The sequence below is a fragment of the Podarcis muralis genome, chromosome 4 (assembly GCF_964188315.1).
Source record: "Podarcis muralis chromosome 4, rPodMur119.hap1.1, whole genome shotgun sequence".
NCBI lineage: Eukaryota > Metazoa > Chordata > Lepidosauria > Squamata > Lacertidae > Podarcis > Podarcis muralis.
Genome location: NC_135658.1, coordinates 61,293,740 through 61,317,088, shown reverse-complemented (window position 1 = coordinate 61,317,088; position 23,349 = coordinate 61,293,740). Strand labels below are relative to the sequence as shown.

Here is a 23,349-nt window from a genome sequence, read left to right as displayed (position 1 = left end):
AACAAGGGTCCTAGTCAAACAGGAGGTTCACAGCAATCACAGTCAAGTGACAAAAGAGCAGGAACGAGCAAGGAAAATCCATACAGAGCATGTCCATGCTTTGATAAGCTACAATCCAACAGAGGCAAAGTAAGGCATGACATTCAAGAGGGTCAACTTCCGACAAAAGTTTTGAATCTTGCTTCAGTAGCAGCCTGATTGAATCAATCAACCCCTGGTGGGGAGAAGCCTCTTTAGCTCAAGGGGGCTTACCTGTGAAGAATGCTAGATTGGAACTTCTGGGATGGACATATTAGAGTTGGAGAATGGCAAGACAACTTTGTATAGCTACATCCTGTGCCAACATTTCTGGGGCAGTGAGAAATCCATGGGACATCTTTGACAGCGATTCCCTCTGATTCTCTGACTCTTCCTTCAAATCCACGGCCTTCTTGCCCCAGGGGGCACAGGGGAGAGGAGTCTGATTGTGGGATTTTTAAATTTTTTCATTTTCAGCAGTTAGACTTCAGGCAGATATTAGGCTGCTTGAAATAGCCCATTACTAGAGTTATTCAGGAAAGGATCAGCCATGATTTCCAGCTGGCTGAGGAGTCTGTAGTATGCTGTTTTGCTTTCCTTCAGTTGCTACTCAGATTCTTTCAATGGTGTTTCCATATTGGCATATATATTCTTAACATATAATGCAATTCCCCATCCTTCTATGTTGGATATATTCCTTTTGAACAAGGTATACCCTTCAAGTGCTGAATTTCAATCATGAGACTCAAAGTCTCACTGATACCTATCAGATCATACTTTTCTTTCTGTGTTAGGATTGCAAGTTGTCGTGCTTGTTTCTTACACTTTTGACTGCCAGTTCTGAAACTGCCAAGGCTGTTTATTCACATAGATAGGGATAGCAAAGGTATGGAAAGTCCCCATTCCCTTCCTAACAAAGTGCAATAACAAGATAAAAGTTTGTGTGGGAATAATTTTTGTATTGAATGTGAAACTTCTCTCAATAAGGCCTTTTAAAATGTGAGCTTGCAGATCTGTGGCTCTAGTCCATCTGTTGTGCTCCACTTCCATTCTCTTACAATCAATTTTGACACTCATGAAATTGCAGCAAAGCAAGATAAATACAACAAAATCTGAACTAAATAGCACACCCTGCAACAATATTTGCACCAATTACAAAAGTGATTGCCCAAGTTTATATGTACTCACTTGCTCTGTTTTTCCATACTTGTGACCCTGAGATTTTCCCATCGTGAATTAAGAAGATTCATTTGTTCTTGTATTTCATTTTCTTCATCTTCTGAAAGCTTCCCAAATGACAGAAGTTGGCTGCCTATTTGCAAAACATCACCAACACGTCCCTGGTGAGCTGTTAAATCCATCATAAAACCCTTCAAAAACAATTTTAACAAAGATTACCACCAGAGAAAGAAAGATGTATTTAGAAATTACAGATTCTATTGAAAATTCTAAACTTTATTCAATAAAATGTTTTGACAACAATTTTAGACTTTTTAATACAAACAAATTTGGCTGTTGCTAGAACACAGTCTTTTGAGCAAGAGCAAAAGGAAGACCAAAGTACCAATTGAATATCAAGCTTTTGGTCTTAATGCGCAAAACAGATAAAAGATCAGCAATTAGCAGATGGTGAAGTGTTTGTGTTGGTTTTTCAATCTGTGTTGTTCACACATACCTCGTGGGTGTGAAACTGCTCTTTAACTTCTTCTACATCAGTGGATATATCTCCCTGTGCTTGCAAAGAATCTTCAGTAGACAGAAGCCATGAGAGTACTTCTTCTAATGCAGTTTGGTAGCCTTCCAGATCTACCGGTACTTCTGTATCCATGGGTGAAGTTGCAAATAATCTCTGTTCATGTGTTTCCAAACGCTGCACAAAAAAGGGAGAAAGGCTTTTTGAGCAACATCCAATTAATCTGGGATCAAATAGTTATTCTAGCCTACTAAATGGAATGCAGTTGTTTTAATTCTACGTAACAGTTTCCTTTTGGCATCAAAATCATTATGAACATTCTTTGAAATATCACTGAGCAAAGGGACTGGGAGGAAAGCACAGATAAATATAAAATGAATTATAAGTCATTCTTCATGCACACCACTGTTATAAGTTCAAGTATATAAATATATCTAATTTTTATGAACTGTGTAGAGCTCACCTCCTTAATTTATTGATCTCAGTATGATGTCCAAGCAATTGCTTTTATCTGCATGCAAACAATGCTACCCAGATGCAATAGAAAAGATTTTAAATTAAAGTTTACATGCATGCAACAGTGGGCTAAAATAATTCCCTCATACTTATTGATATTGCAATTTACAGTTTTTGAAAACTGTGTGTGTCAATATGCAAGTGTAAGTCTGCAGCAAGGGGACTGTAAGATGAAAGCATCTTCCCTTAGTTTCAGAACTCTGACTGCCTTCTAGAGCCAGCCCACCCATGAGAAAAAGTGTGGTGACCACCTCAGGCAGCAGGATCTACAGGGGCAGAAGAGCCTAATGTTAATCTTTATTGCTTCCTTGTTTCTGATGTAGATATTCACTTCTCCCCTGGTGTGGGGACATGCCATTTTGGAGTTCGCCTTAGGCACCAAAATAATAATAATAATAATAATAATAATAATAATAATAATAATAATAATAATATATTATTTATACCCCGCCCACTCTGGGCGGCTTCCAACTGAATATTAAAAACAGTACAGCATCAAACATTAAAAACTTCCCTAAAGAGGGCTGCCTTCAGATGACTTTTAAAAGTAAAATAGTTGTTTATTGCTTTGACATCTGCTGGGAGGGCATTCCACAGGGCAGGCGCCACTACCGAGAAGGCCCTCTGCCTGGTTCCCTGTAACCTTACTTCTCGCAATGAGGGAACCGCCAGAAGGCCCTCAGCGCTGGATCTCAGTATACACAACACACACTGTGGTTTGTTAAGGGTTTCTGGGAATTGTAATGTTGTGAGTGGTAAACTGCAGTGCCCCAATTTTTTGAGGGCAAGACTGTACTTTGAAGATATAGTGTGTGTATATATCAATCAAACAACTCTCTTTCTTTGATGATATGTGTCAGTTCCTGATCATAAGGAATGACCCAAGATGTCTGAGGGAAGTAAAACTAACAAAACTTCTCAGCTGGCTTCTGTACATCTGTTGGGGATACAGAATTTCTCACTTCATGTGGCGGGTGGAAAGCCTATTTATTTGTTTACGTCACATACCAGTCTTCCATACAAGTCAATGGGGTAGACAAGATCAGACAATAAGCACAAGAAAGAGAGATTAGGTAGGTATATCTTGAGCGATGGAAGCAGTATGGCTGAGTGTGCACACACTCAGAGGATGACCTCCAAGCCATTCTAAATATCTTTGCAGAAGCTTATGAAAAGCTTGGCCTATCACTCAACATCCAAAAAACCAAAGTGCTGCACCAACAAATACAAAATAACCCCTCTGCAGCACCACAAATCCAACTCAATGGTGTAATGTTGGAAAATGTCGATCATTTCTCCTACCTAGGCAGTTATCTTTTCACAAGGGCCAACAATGATGCCGAAATCCAGCATTGCCTGAGCTCTGCGAGTGCGGCTTTCTCCCAATTGAAATGCAGGGTGTTTGATGACAGGGACATTCACAGGGAAACCAAAATGCTTGTTTATAAAGCTATTGTACTACCATTCTTACTGTATGCTTGTGAAACATGGACCACTTATAAATGCCATCTCCAACTCCTTGAAAGATTCCATCAACGGTGTCTCCGAAAAACTGTACACATCACTTGGGAAGACAGGCAAACTAATATCAATGTATTGGAAGACGCAAAGATCACCAGTGTTGAAGCAATGATTCTTCAACATCAACTTCGTTGGACAGGTCATGTTGTGCAGATGCCTGATGATCGTCTTCCAAAGCAACTACTCTATTCCAAACTTAAAAATGGAAAGCGTAATGCTTGTGGTTAACAAAAGAGATTTAAAGACAAGGCAAATCTAAAAAAAATGTAGTATAAACACTGACAACTGAGAAACACTGGCCTGCGAGCGCTCCAGCTGGAGAGCAGCCTTTACCAAAGGTGTCATGGGCTTTGAAGACACTCGAACTCAGGGCGCAAGGGAGAAACATGCTAGGAGGAAGGCACACTTGGCAGAAGAAGAAGAAGAAGAAGGAGAAGGAGAAGGAGAAGGAGAAGGAGAAGGAGAAGGAGAAGGAGAAGGAGAAGGAGAAGGAGAAGGAGAAGGAGAAGGAGATGGCTGAGGTGGTTGTGCAGCTTTCTCTCTTGTTGTAAATGGCCCTAAAGGGAAGACCTACATTGCTCTGGTGTGGAAATGTCACAGGGTGTACCTGCATGAAGCTCACATACCCATTCACATGCCCACAGCCAGGGAGATGCACAACTTCTCCTATTGCCACCTCCTTCCTAATCAGAACTGTGTTATAAAACAGCCTGTCTTTGATTGTGCAGTTTATTATGGTATAAAAATCTCTGCTGAACAGAATATGTGGTTGCTACATAAGATTATTAAGTGCATTCATTTTTAAACTAATCAATTCAGGGCAGTCTGAGATATTTCCAAGATTACATCCCTCCCAAACTAATGTTCATGTTACACACAAAGAAAGAATCTGTAAAAGGCTAGAGGAAGGGGATTCACGGAAGCTTCCTCTCACACTCTGTATAGAGAGACCTACTAAAATGTGACTCTAACCAGTCAAATAGAGCCCACTCACCATTCCCCCTCCCCCCTCCCCCCTAACCTAATACTGCATGCAACACTGTCTTACAATAAATGAAACTGATCTGTAGAAAACACAACTTGAGTTTATTTTTGTAAACTTATAAATCTTTAATAAAAGTATATTTTTTAAAAAAATACAGCCTCAGAGACTGTGGCCTTGATTCAGTAGGGTGAATAAAGTAGAGGAAAGAAAGCACTAATTTATCCCGATTTGACCAACATGGGGCAAGGGGGTGACACTGGAGGGTTACTAAGAAAAACAACAGATAAGATTAGTGAGAAATGTGGACATGAGCTATTGTTAGTTTTACATTTCCTATTTTGTTTGAAAACAACTAGATTTGTGGATCTGCCTATTTATCAAGATCAGAATATATCCCTGTCAAACTAATCCAAATTATTCAATATTTCTCAGTGAGAGAAATATTAATTTTAACCATCCTGTAACTTTAAAATAACAATTTTACAATTTGTATATGAAGTAAGGGGAACGCCAAAAAATAAATAAAAATCCTTTATATTACTGTCCAGACTGGAGGACTCAAAGGGCTTTAAAACTTTAATTCAAAGTAAATACGACTCTAGAATGCCTGTGACTTTCAGAAGCTTAGAAAAATCAGACAAACTTGGCAGCTGTTTCCATTGATTCACAGAGCCTATAAATAGAAAAGTATAGATTTACCTGCACTGAAAGATTATCTATTATAGTATTAAATTTAATATTTCTAACCTTCTAGAGTCTCAAAAACCCCTGCACAGAAAACATGTACAATGTGTTTGTGCACTGGTGATGTTGTCTGCAGAATCCATACAGCAGCATCCTGCCTCAGAGCAGGGAGGCAACCTGTTCCCTTGAACCAGCAATGCTACTCTTTCATTAAAACCTGTTCTACTGCAAGCCCACAACAGAGCATGGGATAATTAGCTAGTCCATAGCTACCAAACCACCTGAATTTAATGTGCATTTTCCAATAACAGAGAGAGGATGATCTAAAGGACAATGCAGATCCAAAGCCGATTAGTAGATAAAGAGGTCGAATGTAACATGCAACCCTGCAAGAGTGCATCCATGGTTAATAAATCTGCAATGTTGCAATTCAGTCTTGCCCAAATTGACTTAAATAATCCATGGCATCTGAATCGATTGCAGCTTTATTTTCTAGCGACAAAGATGTACAGTGGTACCTCGGGTTACATACACTTCAGGTTACATATGCTTCAGGTTACAGACTCCGCTAACCCAGAAATAGTACCTTGGGTTAAGAACTTTGTTTCAGGATGAGAACAGAAATCGTGCTCCGGCGGCGCAGCAGCAGCAGGAGGCCGCATTAGCTAAAGTGGTGCTTCAGGTTAAGAACAGTTTCAGGTTAAGAACGGACCTCCGGAATGAATTCAGTACTTAACCCGAGGTACCACTGTATACTAATCCATCTACCATGTGTAATTTACCGTGTTATGAATTCTCAATAAAATATGCAATGAGTAGCATTAAAATGAATCAAATGTATCCAAATGTATAACCCAAGAGGTTTTTGCTTAGAGAACAGGATCAGATTTACAAAGGGTGGAGGATCATCCTCCAATTAATTTTAAGTATTCTTTCAAGCAACATTTATTGATCCTTACATTACCTTTGAAGTGAAGAATTGAAATGAGTCCAGTAAGAACTTCCTGCTTCTAACCAAATCTCATAGTAAGTCTGATTGACTGAAAGCAACTTTAGGATCCACTGTTAAAGCAAGATCAAAAGGCTGACAGTGAAATAAAACCAATTCAAATAAACCTAAACTGAGTTTAGTGATGATGGATATCAACATTAAGAATAATTTAGATAACATCTTTTGACTTGTTTCGGAACAACGTTTAAAAGTAAGCTTCTGTATAACTCCTTATTATTTAATACCTAAATTATGTGCTCTGCCAACACTTTCTGCCACTACTGCAATGAAAAACCATATATTTAAATGTGATGCAAATAACTTGAGTAAAAGAACTGACTTCCCATCACTCAGGGGCTAATATCTCGAGCTGCAGATCTTAGCAGCAGGCATCTCAATCAGGAATAGTTTATGTCCAATTTTAACAAAGGTCTAAAAGTAAAGAGAAAATTGCTTAAGGAGTACGAACACAAAGTCACAGAGTGTAGCCTGAACATTTTTAGTTCCGGGGAACTATCCTTGTCTTTGTTCAGTTGGCCTATTAGGGCTTATCCACACTTCCTCTTGCCCTGCTGCTTCCCATGGGGAAAACCGCTCTTTAGCGCTCAATGAGAGCAAACAGCAATTTGGGTTTTCTCCAGATTGCCACAGATCGCTTTTTTGAAGATGACATATGTTATCACAAAGAAGACGATGCTAAGTATGTTCTTAACATAAATTTCCCACTCATTTTCCGGAAATATTCAGTAAAGGGACACAAACATTACTCTCAGATATACTAACTGTCTAGTAAAGACAAGTATGAAACAGAAAACTTTCTTGAATAGGATGAAATGGTAATGGTATGATAAGTAGCTGTACATGCTGTGGAAGAAAACACAAACTAAAAATCACTTCTTATACAAATGCATACTCCAAAAGGGAATCGTAAAGTCAGAAAGCTCAACTATTGAAGTGGATGACATCAAACTAAAGACGCTGGAGAGGTCTGTATATTCACTAGTCCTTTCTGCACTTCAATATACTGGCTGTGATTAGGCAGGTAGTTATTTTGAAAACTAATAACCCATCTTTTGACTGCAATGCCCCACAAAATCAGCTCACAGCATAATTTTAAATATATGATAAAATCATAGTGAAATGCAAGAAAACTTAAAAAACCAAGAGCCTGGGAAAATGGGAACATCTCAACCACTTGCCTCAAGCCTTACAAAACTGGAGATCACGGAGATTCCTGAGAAACGATATTACATAGGATAGGTGCGACCACTGGAAAGGCCTCTCCTGTAACTCAACTAATTGTGCCTCTGAATGCAGTCAGACACAGACAAAGAGTGAAAGCAAATCCTGAGGTGTATACCTAAAGATGTTAGGTGTGAAGTGAACCTTATGTTATTATAGGTAGTTCTAGGACAAAAAATGATCTCAATTCAATTGAGTCTTCTGAGGATCCAAAATAGCAACTCGTGGAGGCTGGTCCATTAGGTAGAATGGAGCACAGGTCCACCAGCTTCAGTCTACCCTTAACCAGTTCCCATCTTCCTGCTTTCTTACTTACAACCAATCCAGGGGACGTCCCTGCCTATGACAGCTTCCTCGTCCTTCGTTTCAATGTTTTCCTTGCAGAACACAGCAGAGAGGAAGATAGGGACAAAACAATCAAGAGTGAGCTCTGCCTTACATTGTTTCTGGCTCCTCCTACAGTTGATGTTCTGCCCTACCAGAGTAAATGGCCATCAGCCACCACTGATAGCAGCCACAAGCTGACATCCCTTTCTAGCAAAGTCTGTCAGGTCATTCTCAAGTATAGCCTAAAAGGGAAAAGGCCACAAACATTCTGAGTTCCATTTCACTGAAGATCTCATTATGAATCTATTACACTCCATAACAGGAAAACACCTAGATCAGCATATGCCTATTTATATCCTATTTACATGTCTGCAAGAACTGTTTATCAAGAAGAAGAAGAAGAAGAAGAAGAAGAAGAAGAAGAAGAAGAAGAAGAAGAATAAGAATTTGGATTTGATATCCCACTTTATCACTACCCTAAGGAGTCTCAACCTAGCAGTTCGAAAGCACGTCAAAGTGCAAGTAGAGAAATAGGTACTGCTCCAGCGGGAAGGTAAACAGCGTTTCCGTGTGCTGCTCTGGTTCGCCAGAAGCGGCTTAGTCATGCTGGCCACATGACCTGGAAGCTGTACGCCGGTTCCCTCGGCCAATAAAGCGAGATGAGCGCCGCAACCCCAAAGTCGGTCACGACTGGACCTAATGGTCAGGGGTCCCTTTACCTTTACCTAAATATACAGCATTCTTTAGGGATTACTTCTGTTTTATTCTGTTTCTACTACTGTTAGTTGCCTTCAGGGGTCCCTTTACCTTTAAGGAGTCTCAAAGCAGCTAACAATCTCCTTTCCCTTCCTCCCCACAACAAACACCCTGTGAGGTGAGTGAGGCTGAGAGACTTCAGAGAAGTGTGACTAGCCCAAGGTCACCCAGCAGCTGCATGTAGAGAAGCGGGGATATGAACCTGGTTCACCAGATTACGAGTCTACTGCTCTTAACCGCTACACCACACAGGCTCTATGTATCTTATATATACATACTTACCTCAGAGTCCTTCTGAGTAAGACATGCTCTGTAAATGTGCACCCCTCTGAAAGCCCACAAACTCTGTCTTGTTTAGTATTTGCCTATCCTCTAGGAAGTGGAATGAAGTGCCCAAGTAAATTAATGGCAAACATATATTTGTGCGTGTGTGCGCACGCGCACACACACACACACACACACACACACACACTCCAAATAACAACCATTCTATTACTATTTTGCTGGTTGCATTTGTACCAGTGCCCAGATGTGAAAGGCTGTATTTCACATTACCAGCTTGCTTTCCTGAGCAATTCAGTAAATTACTTCCAAGTCACTTTCTTAGACACTAATCTGCTATAAATCTAATCCCTAACAGCAAAAAGACAACCTGAGCCTGCTGAATGCCAGTAGTTTTAGTGATCTGACCTACTCCAGCAAAAATCCCTAATTAAAATGTCCCCACCTGATTAGCATTACTCCAGCATAAACCCTCATTGGTTATATCACAATAAAGGTAGTACATAATTGTGCCACGATTATCCATATTGAAACAGTGGAGTTTTCAAAGAGAACAATTAAATGTTCAAATGTTCTTCAGAAACTGTTCCGTTAATTAAGAAGCTTTAATAAATATTTAATTGCATTTTTAAAAATGTTTTAACTTCATTGAAAAATGTTCTGCTATATTTAATATATTATATATGATTATCCAATACTGTATATACAAACCCAGTTACAGCCTTAAGAATATTATCTTAAGGTATAATTGCATATTGTTGTTAGCAGAATCAACACAGCAATCCAAACTCTGGCTGGGGAGGGGTAGTTCTTAACTGAGAGTTGGGGCCACTGCTGCTTCTGCAGTCTGTCCACTCACACTGGCTGGGGCAGAAGGCAGGGGACAAATAAGTTTCTGCACCAGGAGCTGGGGCAATGACCAGGCCTGGATCAAGTGACGGCAGTGGGGTTGTCTTGGAATCCAGAGAAATCTGGGCTGACTTAGTCATGCCCCAGAATGCCCAATTTGGAGTCTTTCCATAAGCTGTATCTGGTGCAGGATTGCACCAGCATCACTTCATAGGTGGAGACTTCCAGGGCTACGTAGAGGAACACCTCTGCCCAATCTACCCAACACCCCCTCCAGATTGGTGCAAAGGGGGCTTCAATTGCTGCACAAATCTCAGAAGAATTGCTTAATACTATACTCATGGAGGACTGCTTCGAAAGCTATGCCCGGTGTAAGCTGTAAAAATAAAAATAAAAATAAAAATAAATCTATGTTATTTGAGCTGATATGATGAGGCACCACACTTTCTGGTCTGGTTCAAACATCACAATAAGCCATAGGCTGAAATCAGCACTGTTTCATTGTGGACATGCAGTGTGCTGGCACATGCTATTTAGGGTTTGTCCGTTTGTCCTGTGCCTAGAAAGTGGGATCTGAGCAGTTTTCTGCTTGACCCACAACTTTTAGGCATGGGTCTGAGTGGTTTTCCACTTGCTCCACTCCTTTCTCAGACAAAAACCCCGACTCTTTAGTGTGAAATCGGAGCAAACGTCAACCTGAAGAAAACCCAAACTGACATTTGCTCTTTAAATTCCTCCTTGAGCATGGAGACAGTGGAGGAGGGGGTGGAGGAGCCTCTCAGGGGGTTCTGGAGGCATGGTCTCATCTGAGAGCTCTGCAGGTTATAAGAATTTAGGGATCCCTGATAGCTTTCCTCTCAACTTCTGAACTTGCTCCCTTCCCCCTTGCTCTTGTTTACCTGCACCCAGTTCCCCAACTATTCATCCTGATGCTGCCAGCAGACACCTTGCAGATACTGCTGGCACCAGTGAAGGTACTGGTGATGGGAGAGAGTTTCTCCTTACTTTGGGAAATGGAACCCTACAACTCACTGGTCCCTTCCCTAAGATCCTCCTCCTCACCCCCACATTCCACCCCGGGCACACCCCCAGCTTTACTCTCTCTCTCACCCCCTCTTTCATTGACTTCTTCATCCTCCTATTCTTGTCAGTCCCTGACATAAGCATCACATATAGGTGAAGCATCATAGAGTTGGAAGGGACTACAAGGCCCATCAAGACCAACCCCTTGCAATGCAGGGAACATTTGCCAAATGTGGGGCTTGAACCCACAACCTTGAGAGTAAGTGTCTCATGCTCTACTGACTGAGCTATTCCAGAACCCCTCAGAGTCAATACAATGCTCCCAATGCTGTAGCTACACAGTGTAAGCTCCTTGCTGCCTTGCCTTTCCTTCTGTCCCTCTCAGTAACCAACTGGTAGGGGGTGTTGGGGAACCACATCAATAATGCCGCCCTGCCCACACCACCAGCCACTACTGCTTGGGAGGAAAGGTCTACTCAGTTTAGAGGGGAAAGATTCCACTGTAAAATAGGTGACAGGTAGAGCTGGAAGTGAGATTAAGCATCTCTCTGTCTCCTCTTGCTGGGCTAAGAGCTGCCTGTTGAGCTCCTTAGCTCCAGCACTCCCTTGCTTAACTTTCAGCTCCCACTCAAGGTGCTGGACATGGACAACAACAGTGTGTCTTATGAAACCTTCAAATTAGCACAGTTGCTATGGCATACGTTTTTATGGACTACAGCCAGTCATATCACACATGCTAGATGTCAACCAAATAAAAACAGGGTTACTTCCCAATGTTAAAAAAGGTGAGATGTTGACAATGTCAATAGCTCTTAAGTGCAAACTGATAACCTGAACCAGCTTCTTACTAGCAACAACAGATCACATAACAGAAACGCAAACAAAGGACAATAACCACCAAATGCTTCCCTTCAGTGCAAGGATTTACACTCGTGCAACAGAACTTTCTCCCCTCTCTTCCACCTGGGCATGACCTGGGCCCACCCGGAGGGTGCTGGGAAATCCTAGAAACAGATTTGGGGGGCATAGTGACAACAAAGTTTCACCTGCACAAGCATAAATCCTTAGATTGATATGACAAGTTCGTTGGTACCAGGGACCAGACCTTGCAGCAAGCTGATATGCCAACTCTGTCCTCATATGTATGAAGACAATACTGTTATAGAATCCAATAATGTAAGTCACAACATCAACGGTTCATCTACCTGCTCTATCAATACTGTCCTTCTGCTATCTACACGGGACAATTAGGTCTGTCTCCAGGCAAAAGTCTAGATGGACACAAATCTGACATCAGGATGCGAAATATTTGGAAACCAGTAAGAAAACATTTCAGGTGGCTCTGCTGCCCTTCATGTGGCTACTCTTATACAAAGGAACAAAGGGAGAATCCAGCATGAAATTGCTTCACACTTATTAAGAAGTTCAATTCTATCACATGTGGTTTGAATTGAAATTACAGTTTTAGTCCCTCTGCAGGTGTTAATTAACTTGGCAATGCCAGGATGTTCTTCAACTCTGCTTTGTGAATGGGCACTGCTGTTACTTTATGTTACATCTAAACTTTTCCATAATTGTCACCGTCTGTATCTTTTATGTTTAATTTGCCTCTGATCTCTCTGCTAACCAATTTTTCATCCCCTCCCCTCTCCGCCCTCCCTCTCCCTCTTGCCACCAATGTACAGTGATACCTCAGGTTAAGTATTTAATTCGTTCCGGAGGTCCGTTCTTAACCTGAAACTGTTCTTAACCTGAAGCACCACTTTAGCTAATGAGGCCTCCTGCTGCCGCCGGGCCGCCAGAGCATGATTTCTGTTCTCATCCTGAAGCAAAGTTCTTAACCCGAAGTACTATTTCTGGGTTAGCGGAGTCTGTAACCTGAAGCGTATGTAACCTGAAGCATATGTAACCCGAGATACCACTGTATACATTTACCTCCAAATTCAGGCTATCATTTTAGGCACCTGATAAAATAGAATCTGGCCATGACAGTTTAAGTGCCACAAGATTCGTATTTTTGGCAGCGGACTAACATGGCTACCCTTCTGGAAAATATTCTGTTCAGTTTCACTTGATATTAATTAATTTAATATTCCAATAGATATTTATTTGCAAGAATAATTGGCAGGAGGAAACTGTGTATAGGAGTCACGTGTAAGTTATAACATTACCTTTCTACTTTGCAATATATACAGCGCCTTGCTTAATTTTGCTACTAATTAAATATGTCCGGAAACCAAATGCATCATCGTGATAGGGGTATAAAGGAAGTTACCTAAAGAAGAACTTGCTAATTATCAAATCCAAAGAATACAGTACAGATATTATTATATTTTCTGGAAGTTTTCTGCAAATCCAATTTTATGTGTTGAAATTAGCTTTCATTTGACTCTGAAACCCCCCAGAAAGTGTTAACAGTTAACCACCAAAAGGTAGAACCTTCAGCATGAGGCCAATTTCTCTTAACTGAGATGCTGATGTGCCATTCAGTTACCTTGATTTATTCCATCCCCTGAAATTGGGCTTTTTTTTTTAACCCCTGTGGTTGATGATTTTCCTTGGTAGTGAGCAAAGATCAATTGTCCATTTCAATTAGTTTTAGTCTATGAGGCTTATTCTTAAAGAACTATTCAGGTGAACTGGAAGATGCTACATGTTAAGTGAATTTTACATCAAGTGGTAATTATTCTTCTTTTTAAAAAAGGAGATTAGAATAATTTCAATCTACTAAATTTCTGAGTACAGAAAACTGGTGACACTCCTATGGAAAGATTGTGTTTGGTGTTGTTGTTTTTTACCTTGACTAGGTGGGTTCATATCCCACCCACAGGGTGGGCCAATCAACTAAACACAATGAATCCTGCTTTCTTTTCGTGATAGGACAAGGTGCCTAGCAATAAGGAGGAATGGTTAGAGAAGGCAAGTAGTGAATAGAGGTAGATGTGAGTTACTAGAAATATATGAGATTTACTCTTTGTGCACAATGATGATACCATTATCTGATCATGGATCGATAACTTTTGTGCGCTGCACAAGGCCTGTATACCGCTGACAGTTAAACAAATGTTTAAAGTAATGGTAGGAGAATCTGACAAATGGGTCAAATAAAGCTTACTCCTCTACATTTCATGTAGCAGTTCAAAAGACAGTAACATCACAGCTTAAGGTGTTTTAGCACCTTAAGTTGTGTGAGCAGGGAGACAGGAACATCCCCTGATTTGGGGCGATTCTTCTAAAACACAGGCTATGCTATTCATAGGGATCTCAGACTGTAACCCTCCACTGCCGGCAAGGCTTTTTAGGAGGTGCAGGGCTGCAGGGTGAAAGAGAAACATCTATGTCCATGGGAAAATATGGAGTCCCCTGTAAATTTTGTAATCGTTTTCTGAATGACCCACCCCCATGCCATACTGCATATGACACTCCTGTCCATTTAAAATGAGGGCCCACAATGTGCAATTGTTTTGTGGTTTAGCTTCCCCCTCCCTGCCTCCTGCACGGGGCACTTGACAATTGCTGAGGGTCTCGGCCAACCGATTAATTCCTTTTCTGTCTGTTGCAACAATGCACTGTGCAATATGACTTTTAATTGCATTTCCACTGCTTCTTTAATTATTTATAGGTTGTATTTTATTGTATTACTATTTGAATTTCCACAGAATTCACATTGCAATATGATAAAATACAACAAAAGGAACAAAAGAAGCAATAAATATACAATTAAAAATCAAGATGAATATTTAATCTGCCATCTTCAACCAGTGATCCATAGATGTGCTGCTGACCACCTGAACGAAGCTTGTGAAACACATTCTTGGGAACCCCTGGCATAGAGGAATGTTATTGGAGAACAAAGTTCAACCTTCCTTGAGTGCCCTGCCATTCCACATGTATGATTATAAGTAGCTTATGGTGTTAACTGAAATTCTGAAACCAAATGTAATAATAATGATGATGGTGATAATTTTATTCTTTTTTTTCCCCTGCCTAATGCACAAAGATAGGTGTGGTTTTGCAAAGAAAAGTAAGATGTACAGCAGAAAAGGACTGATGGATATAAAAAACAAACCTTTAAAAAATGTACTGCTGGAAATGAAAATGGGCACAAGCAAAAATTAAAAAAAACCCCTCAAAGTGCATATATTTTCCACAGCAAGCACAGGCATATTAGAATAATATTCACAACAAACAGTAATGTTGACAGACCTGTGGAGGGAACACCTTCCCTTTTGGGTCAGGGGACATGACATAAGCAGCTTGTGTGTACGCATAGCTTTTGAAGCGAGGTTTAGGTGGAGGTGAAGGGGTGCGCACATGACCCTGTGCTACACTGACTTTGATCTAAGGAGAAGAAATTAGGAAGAAAAGCAGACACACACACGGATAAGTATGCTTAATAGAAAGGACAGAACATATACTTTCAGGGGGAAATGCCGGCAGTTTAATTCTATCTTGCAGAAAACAGTGCTGCCATAAAGAGTAAAAAAAAAACTATGTGGAATTTAGTGAGCTGCTTTCATTAATATGACATCCTTTCATGGCAAGTAAAAAGACTCCTTGAAGTGCCAGATAATTATTCCTGGCATGACACCCCAAATCAGTAAAGGGCCTTTATAATTCAGCACACTCAGAAAGCAAAGTAGCAAGGACTCATAGTACGTTCTGAATAAATGTGCTCAGCAGTCAGCAAATGGCCATCTGATCAACAAATCTAAAAATGTTAGTGTCCCAGAAATAAGAGAGTTAATTAATAATTAGAATTTCTGTTCACTTCGAGAAATATAACTATCAGGCTAGCCTCTCATGGGAATGCAGTTGCCACAGTGTGCCCGCTTAAGTAAAGAAACAAATAGTTTGAGAATTTCCATACACATCTAAATTTGAGTTACGATAAGACTTTTTTTTTTTTTTACAAGGAACTGGCACCACAAGTAAACAACCCCTGCAATTTTTCAGTGGAAGAAATTCAAGCAACTGTAACTCTGTTTTACACCATGAGATACAGCTACAGGAATGCATAACCAAAGGAGAGATACAGAGGTTTTTCACTTCATCGTGACAGCTCTATATAACCTAACCCTAAGGAGGGGGAAGTCACTTGTAAAATCATTTTTGTTCTAGTCAAAGAGCTTGGAAGGCCCATGGATGTGTGGGGAGAAGGAACCAGGGTGTGGGGAATGCCTGGAAAACGAAGAGCAAGAATTGGTCTCTAGTACCTTCAAAGTAACTCTGGTAGTTCACAACTGAAAGTGTTATACTGCCTGGGAAAGTTGATGTCAGTAAGTCACTATTTTGCCTCATGTCCCAAAGCTAGACAAATAAAATTAGAGATGGAGAGGCATCAATAAGGCTCTAGAAGCAGCTCATCCCAATGTGAGGCCAATCGTTTCAACCATTAGCTATATAATAATCATAAGAGCATACAAAGTCTGATTACCAAGCGTGGAATTAGAACACTGGATGGGCTGGATTTCTAATTAAAGGCCAAGGTAATATTATCTCATTGGTGGATGAATTTCTATGCTCTCAACGACATTTCTGACTCAGAAAAGATGTTTCTTCCAGGTTATATGGGGTAAATGGTGTGTGTGTGTGTGTGTGCTTTATTTTCTACTTTCTGCTTATGAAATATTATAAGTAGGATAGTGTGGTATTAAAAACTATAAAAGATGCTGATTTGGGACACTGGCTTGGATATGGAAGCCCTCCGCAGCAGATCCAACAGAAAGCTTATTTGTGTATAAACATATTAACTGTGCAACAGAGGTAGCTAAATCCAAACAGTATCCTGTACATATTGAGCAGTGAATAAGTGCATTGCTTTTGTAGAGAGTCTACTGAGTAATAAAAATGTTCCCACTATTTATGCTTTTTCATACATACAGATGATTTAATGAAAGACTGAGAAAGCTGATGGACAGAGCAAAGCAGTTTAAAAGTGACACAGCCTTTTAAGTAAGCTATGTCTGCGACCCTTAGAGCGCTTGATTGGCAAAGCCTTACTAATTTCAAGACGTGCTTTGAATATAAGACACCAAAATGACACAAAATCTTACCTTGAATTACCTTGCTTCGAACAAGGAAGTGTTGCATGCTATTGGAGCCTGCTTTGCATCATGTAATGCACAATAAGCGTAACTTTCTTCATTTCAAAAACAGTCTATTACTTCATGCATGGCAGTTAACAGTATAAACCGTGCAAATAAAGTATACATAGAGTGATATTCAATGTTAGTCATATTGAGAATTAACCACTTAAATCAATGGACATGTAAATTCTTCACTGTCTGCAGTGGGTCTACTCTGACAGTGACTTAGTTGGATCTTGCCCATAGTCTCTTTTTCACTAAATATATGACTTTATTGGCTATTAGAATTAAAAACCCCAAAGAACTCACCTGTTGTGAAAAGCGCTGTTGATGTAACTGGACGTGCTCTTCTCTGATGTGCTTTGATTGCCGTGGCAATGTTTCCACTTCCTGGATGGCTTCAAGAGTAACTTGCTGGGGCAGGACTTGGAAAAGCGATGTCACGTACATCAAGATGGACTTCTTATCAGGATAAGGAGTTGCGACATCTGGAAAAGTGCATGAAACACAGGCAACATTAGATAGTTTGCAAGGCTTCACAGAAAGCAAACAGGCTAATGAGCAGTCAGTCCATTGTCCATTTAAGCCCACTGGGGACTAATTAAAGTACTACAATCAACTCCAAGCTTTAATATGAAACTCAAATGCAAATGAGGAAGAGCAAAAATGACTCTAGTGTCTTTCTAGTTTCTACAAGTTTTTTCTTGCTTATAAGGCTTCTTCCATTTAAATGCAGACATTGCACAGTTAGAATGAATGACCTTCATAAAGGCAGGCAAAATAAGCCATTAAAAAGCTGCATTATATGTAGATGTTACTATTGCAAAAATACCAATAGGTTAATGACTGAAGTAGCTATACCAGGCTGATGGGGATGTAGCAGCGAACACTAAAGGAAGCAAGTGCATTAAATTAAAAAAATAAAACTTGGATCTGCAGTGCCTAACTGCCTTTTCCAATGCAAACTACATGAATAGCGACATGGATTTCATCTGGTGGATTTCCCTCCAGAACAAAATGAATGAATAGGTAATTCCTATGGGATTTTTCTCTCTTTTTGTACTCATGGTGCCACTTTGAATATGAGTTTCAAAACCAAAATAAATTATGTGTAAAAAGCTATAGCTGTATGTACTCACATAGCTATATAGCTAAGAACATCAGCATTAATATGAAAGTTGTGATCAACCACTTCTATTTCTTTCCGCATTCCAAAGTAAACAAAATCGAGAAATGCAGATTAAGATGCAATTAAATGTAATTAAGACGTCTAAGAAAATCATATGAAGGAAGAAGAACTCCTAAAGTTTTACTTTCCCCTCAGTTTTTATATGTGGTGGAATACAAATCAGTTAAGATTATACAAGTCTAGCATGAAATACTAGAGGAAATATTAAATGCTGTTTTCATGAATATAAAAAATATGGCTTTCTGAGGCTACAATCCTATATACATGGGAATAAGTTCAATTAAATTCAACAGGGCTTACTTTTGAGTTGAACTATGGAGAGTGGAGCTACTGTTCCAGAAAAGGCCTTGATTTAGCCCACTATTTCAAGTCACTAACAATTTGTAAAAATGTAAATTATGCAGCATTGCTTTCAAGTAATTCTTTTTGTTGCGGCCATTAAAATTTACCTCATGTACTCAGTGAAGTGAATCAAGATGTAAAGAGGCTGTTGTCTAAGAATTTATCATTAATCCCATAAGTGCTTAAATACAAGCACTGGCAGAAAGCCAAGAACTATTAATAGCAATGAGGTTTTATTATAATAAATCTATCCCAGGTTTCCTAAGATCTGCAAGGTGCAATGACATTTGGTTCCCCTCTGCTAAAGTTATCACTGTAGAAGAACAGACATTGCACATTAATTTCCCATGCATATTTTCAAACCAGATAAAGGTCATGTGTTTCAACATGCCTGGCTCTCTCATGTATCCTAGACACACTGCTCAGATACTAAAGCAAGAAAGGAAAGGAAGCAGATCAAAACAGCATACAGTGTGAGGAGACTGGTAGATGAAAATCAAATGAACTAATGCAGTCAGGCCTGAATCAGTGACTGCAAGTGAACCGAGCCCAATTTGGGGTCTGAAATCTACACATAACTCTTATGGGGCTGAAATGGTCCAACAGGTTCTGAGCCTTCCCTCTCCTTTGACTATAAGTCTCTGTGCCTGCTGAATCTTTTCCAGGGTGAGTTGAAACATCCCTGCCTTCCCATGTTATCCAAGAATGTCCAACCCACATCTTGTAACTCTGTCAGGAAAGAACATTAATTCCTAAAGGAAAACTAAAATACTGCATATAGGACACATATCACTGGGCTGGGCTGGGCCAGGGAGTGGGGTGGGCTCGCTGGCTGGCTGGCTATCACCCTTGACATTGGGAGGTTAACTTCTACTGGGAGGGATCCTGATGGTCACAGTGCATGCCTTACACAGTCACCATCCCAAACTCATCACAACTGTGGGCTTTCTGCTATTTGTATGCATTAGCCCCACTGAAATTTTTCAGTGGAATACAAAAATAATGAAGGCACTTCTAGATTTTAATGTACCCTAATTGTGAGATAGATTTTAAAAAGCTATGAAAGAGACTGTCAAACTGTTGCTTTCAAAACTAATTCTTATATTGGTTAATCAGGCCCAGTTAGATCTTATTAGCTAGATGCCTGTGACAACCTTGACATCCCTAAGGGATGCAAACAAAAATGCACTGCCTAAGCAACAAGATCTTGTTTTGAAGCATAATTCTAGTCAGGAGAATCATACAGGATTGTAATGTATCTGGCAGACAGGCAAGAAGGTGTATGGATTGAATAATGTCTCACATTCATCGACAAATATCATCCTTTGAAGAAGAGCCACTTACAGCTGGGTAAATTAATTTCAAGGCATTGGTACAGAATGTCTTTTTCACAACTGTGAATACATGTAATATAGGCTTTTTAACAGTCACTTGCCTAAGCCTTCTATCAACTGGAAGAGAGTTGATTCATTTTATTTCCTTTTAGACTATTGATGTGCCACAAATGACTTGGAGAGGTGTGAGCAGGCAGGCTGGTAGGTGTTTTGGACTTCATTACAATGCTGGTGCACGTGCAGCATCACATAAGTTTGGTTTTGTGACTCATTAATACGTTCATTAATGATATATTTCTTTTTGCAGTGATACAATATTATCCAAACTACATTAAGCAGATGGTGCAGAATGATCTCAAATACTTAGAAAGGATATTCAAATGACTGATGAAGTCTACTATGGATATATCCAGAGTACTGTTTTGTAAAATAATATAATATAATGGTGAATTATATTTCTATTCAAGAAAGATTTCAGAGTTATTGGTAATTGTTAATTGAAAACACCAGCTGATGACTGAAGTAACTGAAATACTAATAAGAATGTTTCAGCATGTTTTCAAAGTCACAAAGTAGCCCTTTCTTTCCATTGTTTATAATACTTTGTCCAATATACAGGAAAATTGAAAGATACAAAAATGCCATGATAAATAATGCAGCTTTGTATGCATCAATAACAGGAGGTATAAAATAAAAGCATCCAAAACCTGAACAAAATACTTATACAAAAATGGTTTGTATATATAATACAATATATACTGTTTTACTATATAAAAAAAACTGTTCCTTCCTATCTACTTGTTATTCTGGTCCCAAGTATCATTACCAAGTGTGAAAGGCTTCTGATCAACTGAGCCTTCACTACAGTCAAGAGACTTCAGGCACAATTGACTGAGCACTGTACCATGGCACAACCTCCACTCATTTCGGTGAAATTCTCTGAAACAAAGGGAGATTGTGCAGCAGTGGTGCTTGACTTCCTTTGCTGCTTAAACAAGTGTAAATAGAAGAGCTAACTGGCTTGGATCATTAGTAATGAAGAGCTATTATTTAGCTGGGATCCTGATTTACTCAAAGTAATTTTATTTGATAGGTTTGTGAGCTATGTGAATGCGTTGGCTGATCACTGGACAAGTTTCCTAATGCAAGCAAAAAACCCAAATCCCAACATAAATTTCCAAGAGTCAAGAGAGATCACAAACAAGTAATAGAGGCTCTGCTGGTAGAAGCACAGGAGCAGAAGAAAGGCATGGCGGGGATCATAAAAGCACCTTCAGCTATATATTAAGTGAACAGCAACACAATTCACTGACTTGATGACAGATCAATGACAAAGAATCTGTGAGCTTCCTATTTGCAAACATCATACCAAAGAACTAAATAAAATAAAATCACCATGCTAAAAACACTCAGCAGCAGTTTCATTATTTCTGCTGTTTGTTCAAACCTATAGTCATGTGGCTGCCAGTAGCCAACTTCTGGAAAGATTGAAATAAAGTTGTACTTAAGAGATACCCCACCATTTAGTTGTGGGCAGAAGCTATCTCAAATGCTTATACAATAATAAAGTTTTTTAAAAGACCTAGACTGGTCCATAAAAGCATTACATTTATGTTGTTATTAGTATTACCTTCCCTTTACCATAAGGTCTCCTGGCAGGTTACATTAAAAACAATATTAAAAACAGTTTAAAGCAACATAAAATCACAGAAATAAGGTGGGCCCTTAAAATATACATCTCAAGTGTCCAAGTCAAGGTAAAGAGGTGTACCTTCAGCATTCACTAGAAACAGTATAATGAAGATGCAAAAAAAGCCTTTGTGTGGAGGGAGTGCCACAACTTAGGGGCTGTCACAAAGAATGCCTTTTTCTGGACAACACACACACAACTGAGTTTCTAAGGAATGTGATATAACCAAGAGAGACCCCTCTGCTGATATTAGTACCTAAGAAGGTCTGTGTCCATCTTTCATGTATTTGGGGCCCATCATTTAGAGCTATAAACACTAATGTGAGTACCTTGAATTGGTCCAATGGATGAACTGCCAACCAGTATACAGGGCCTTTGTGACATCTAAATGGAGCCCCAGCCAGTAATCTGGCTGCTGCATATTGGACCAATTGAAGTTTTCTACTCATCTTCACAGGCAGCCCCACAAATATAACACTCCATCAAAAACGGACTTGTGGATACACAATGCTTTGGCTTTGTTATTTGGTGAGATCATCTTAGAAGCAGAACTTCTTCTCATTTATAGAACATTAAAGATATAATATTTTTATATCAATCCTAATGAATGTCTTACATAATACACTATAGCTCTACTGGGGCATTCTAATTTCTATCCGTGGAGGGAGTATGGCCCCTTCCCCTCCACCCCAACTTCCACCATTGAGCAGGAGGGTCGGAAGGCGGGTTGTAAGCAACTTTGGCTGAATGTAGTTACAGCTACGGTCTACTTTGTGATCAGGATTTGCAGATGTGAGGAGAACTGTAACTCTGTACAAATGAATGTACTTATAATCCAGCTCCAGACCTTCCCATTCAACATGGGCATGACAGGGGAAGAGGGGCATGATCAGTGCATGTGCTCTCTTCACAAACAGAACTTAAGAACACATAAACAGGGATTCTTTATAAAGAAAACTTGTGAGTGTGCCAGTACTAGACTAGGGAAAAATGAGTTTTACTGCTTGTCAGATTGTAATGAAAACCGTCTGTGCTGAATTCAAACAAATTGTGCCAAATTAGCTAATAAAATGTGGTTTAAATGTATGGCAATGGGATGGATGTGAAAAGGATCAGAATAATATGAAAACAAGGCAATCTGCTTTCACATAAAGCTCCCTTATCAGAAGAAAAGCAAAACAATGTTCCACTATAATGAAAGCAAAACAAAATAAAACCAGGCCTCACACATTTATTGCCACATTCATGATGTATTTATGATCAGTGATGAATTTTATGCATCCATTAGACCTGCATCATTACTTTATTAATAACTTTGCTAAATAATAGTAAACCTTATGGCATTCAGTATGGACACCAGCTGAAGCATGTAAAAATAATTAAAAGTTCCTGAAGTTATACACTGACAGCATAATCCTATGCATGTTGACTTGGAAGTAAATTCAGTACCACCTTTTCAAGTGTGGCTTATAGCTGTAATCCTGTGCATAATGCTTCGAAGTACTTTCAACCGAACTTAGTTCAGATGCAGTGCCGAACTGTAGTTTGTCGTTATGTGAATGAGCAGTCAAGGAGCCCAAGACCTGCACATGTCCTTCTAGCCATGTCCACTACGGTGCCCTTTCTCCTGTCCTGGTTTTGAAGCAATCCATGCATTGTAATTTCTAAACACGGATTACAGGAGAAGTACAAAGAGTTGCTTGCTGGTTCAGAGGAAATTTTCCTCAAATCAGGAAAGGAGGGAAAGACTGAGACACAGAACATCAAACCATTATTACACATTACCCATGAACCGCACCCGTGAGACTTAATTCTTAG

At 39.6% G+C, this 23,349-nt stretch overlaps 1 protein-coding gene across 9 annotated transcripts in view; it reads right to left on the bottom strand.

Moving 5' to 3' along the window:
• Positions 1-23,349, bottom strand: part of DMD (dystrophin) — a 985,465-nt gene that overhangs the window by 616,579 nt on the left and 345,537 nt on the right. For all 9 annotated transcript variants that reach the window (XM_077927390.1, XM_077927397.1, XM_077927392.1 and 6 more), the window contains exons 8-11: positions 17,286-17,464; positions 15,094-15,228; positions 1,694-1,888; positions 1,207-1,388 (exon numbers count right to left, since the gene is read on the bottom strand). In XM_077927390.1, the coding sequence (XP_077783516.1) occupies positions 1,207-1,388; positions 1,694-1,888; positions 15,094-15,228; positions 17,286-17,464 (691 nt within the window). The remainder of the gene's footprint in view (positions 1-1,206; positions 1,389-1,693; positions 1,889-15,093; positions 15,229-17,285; positions 17,465-23,349) is intronic.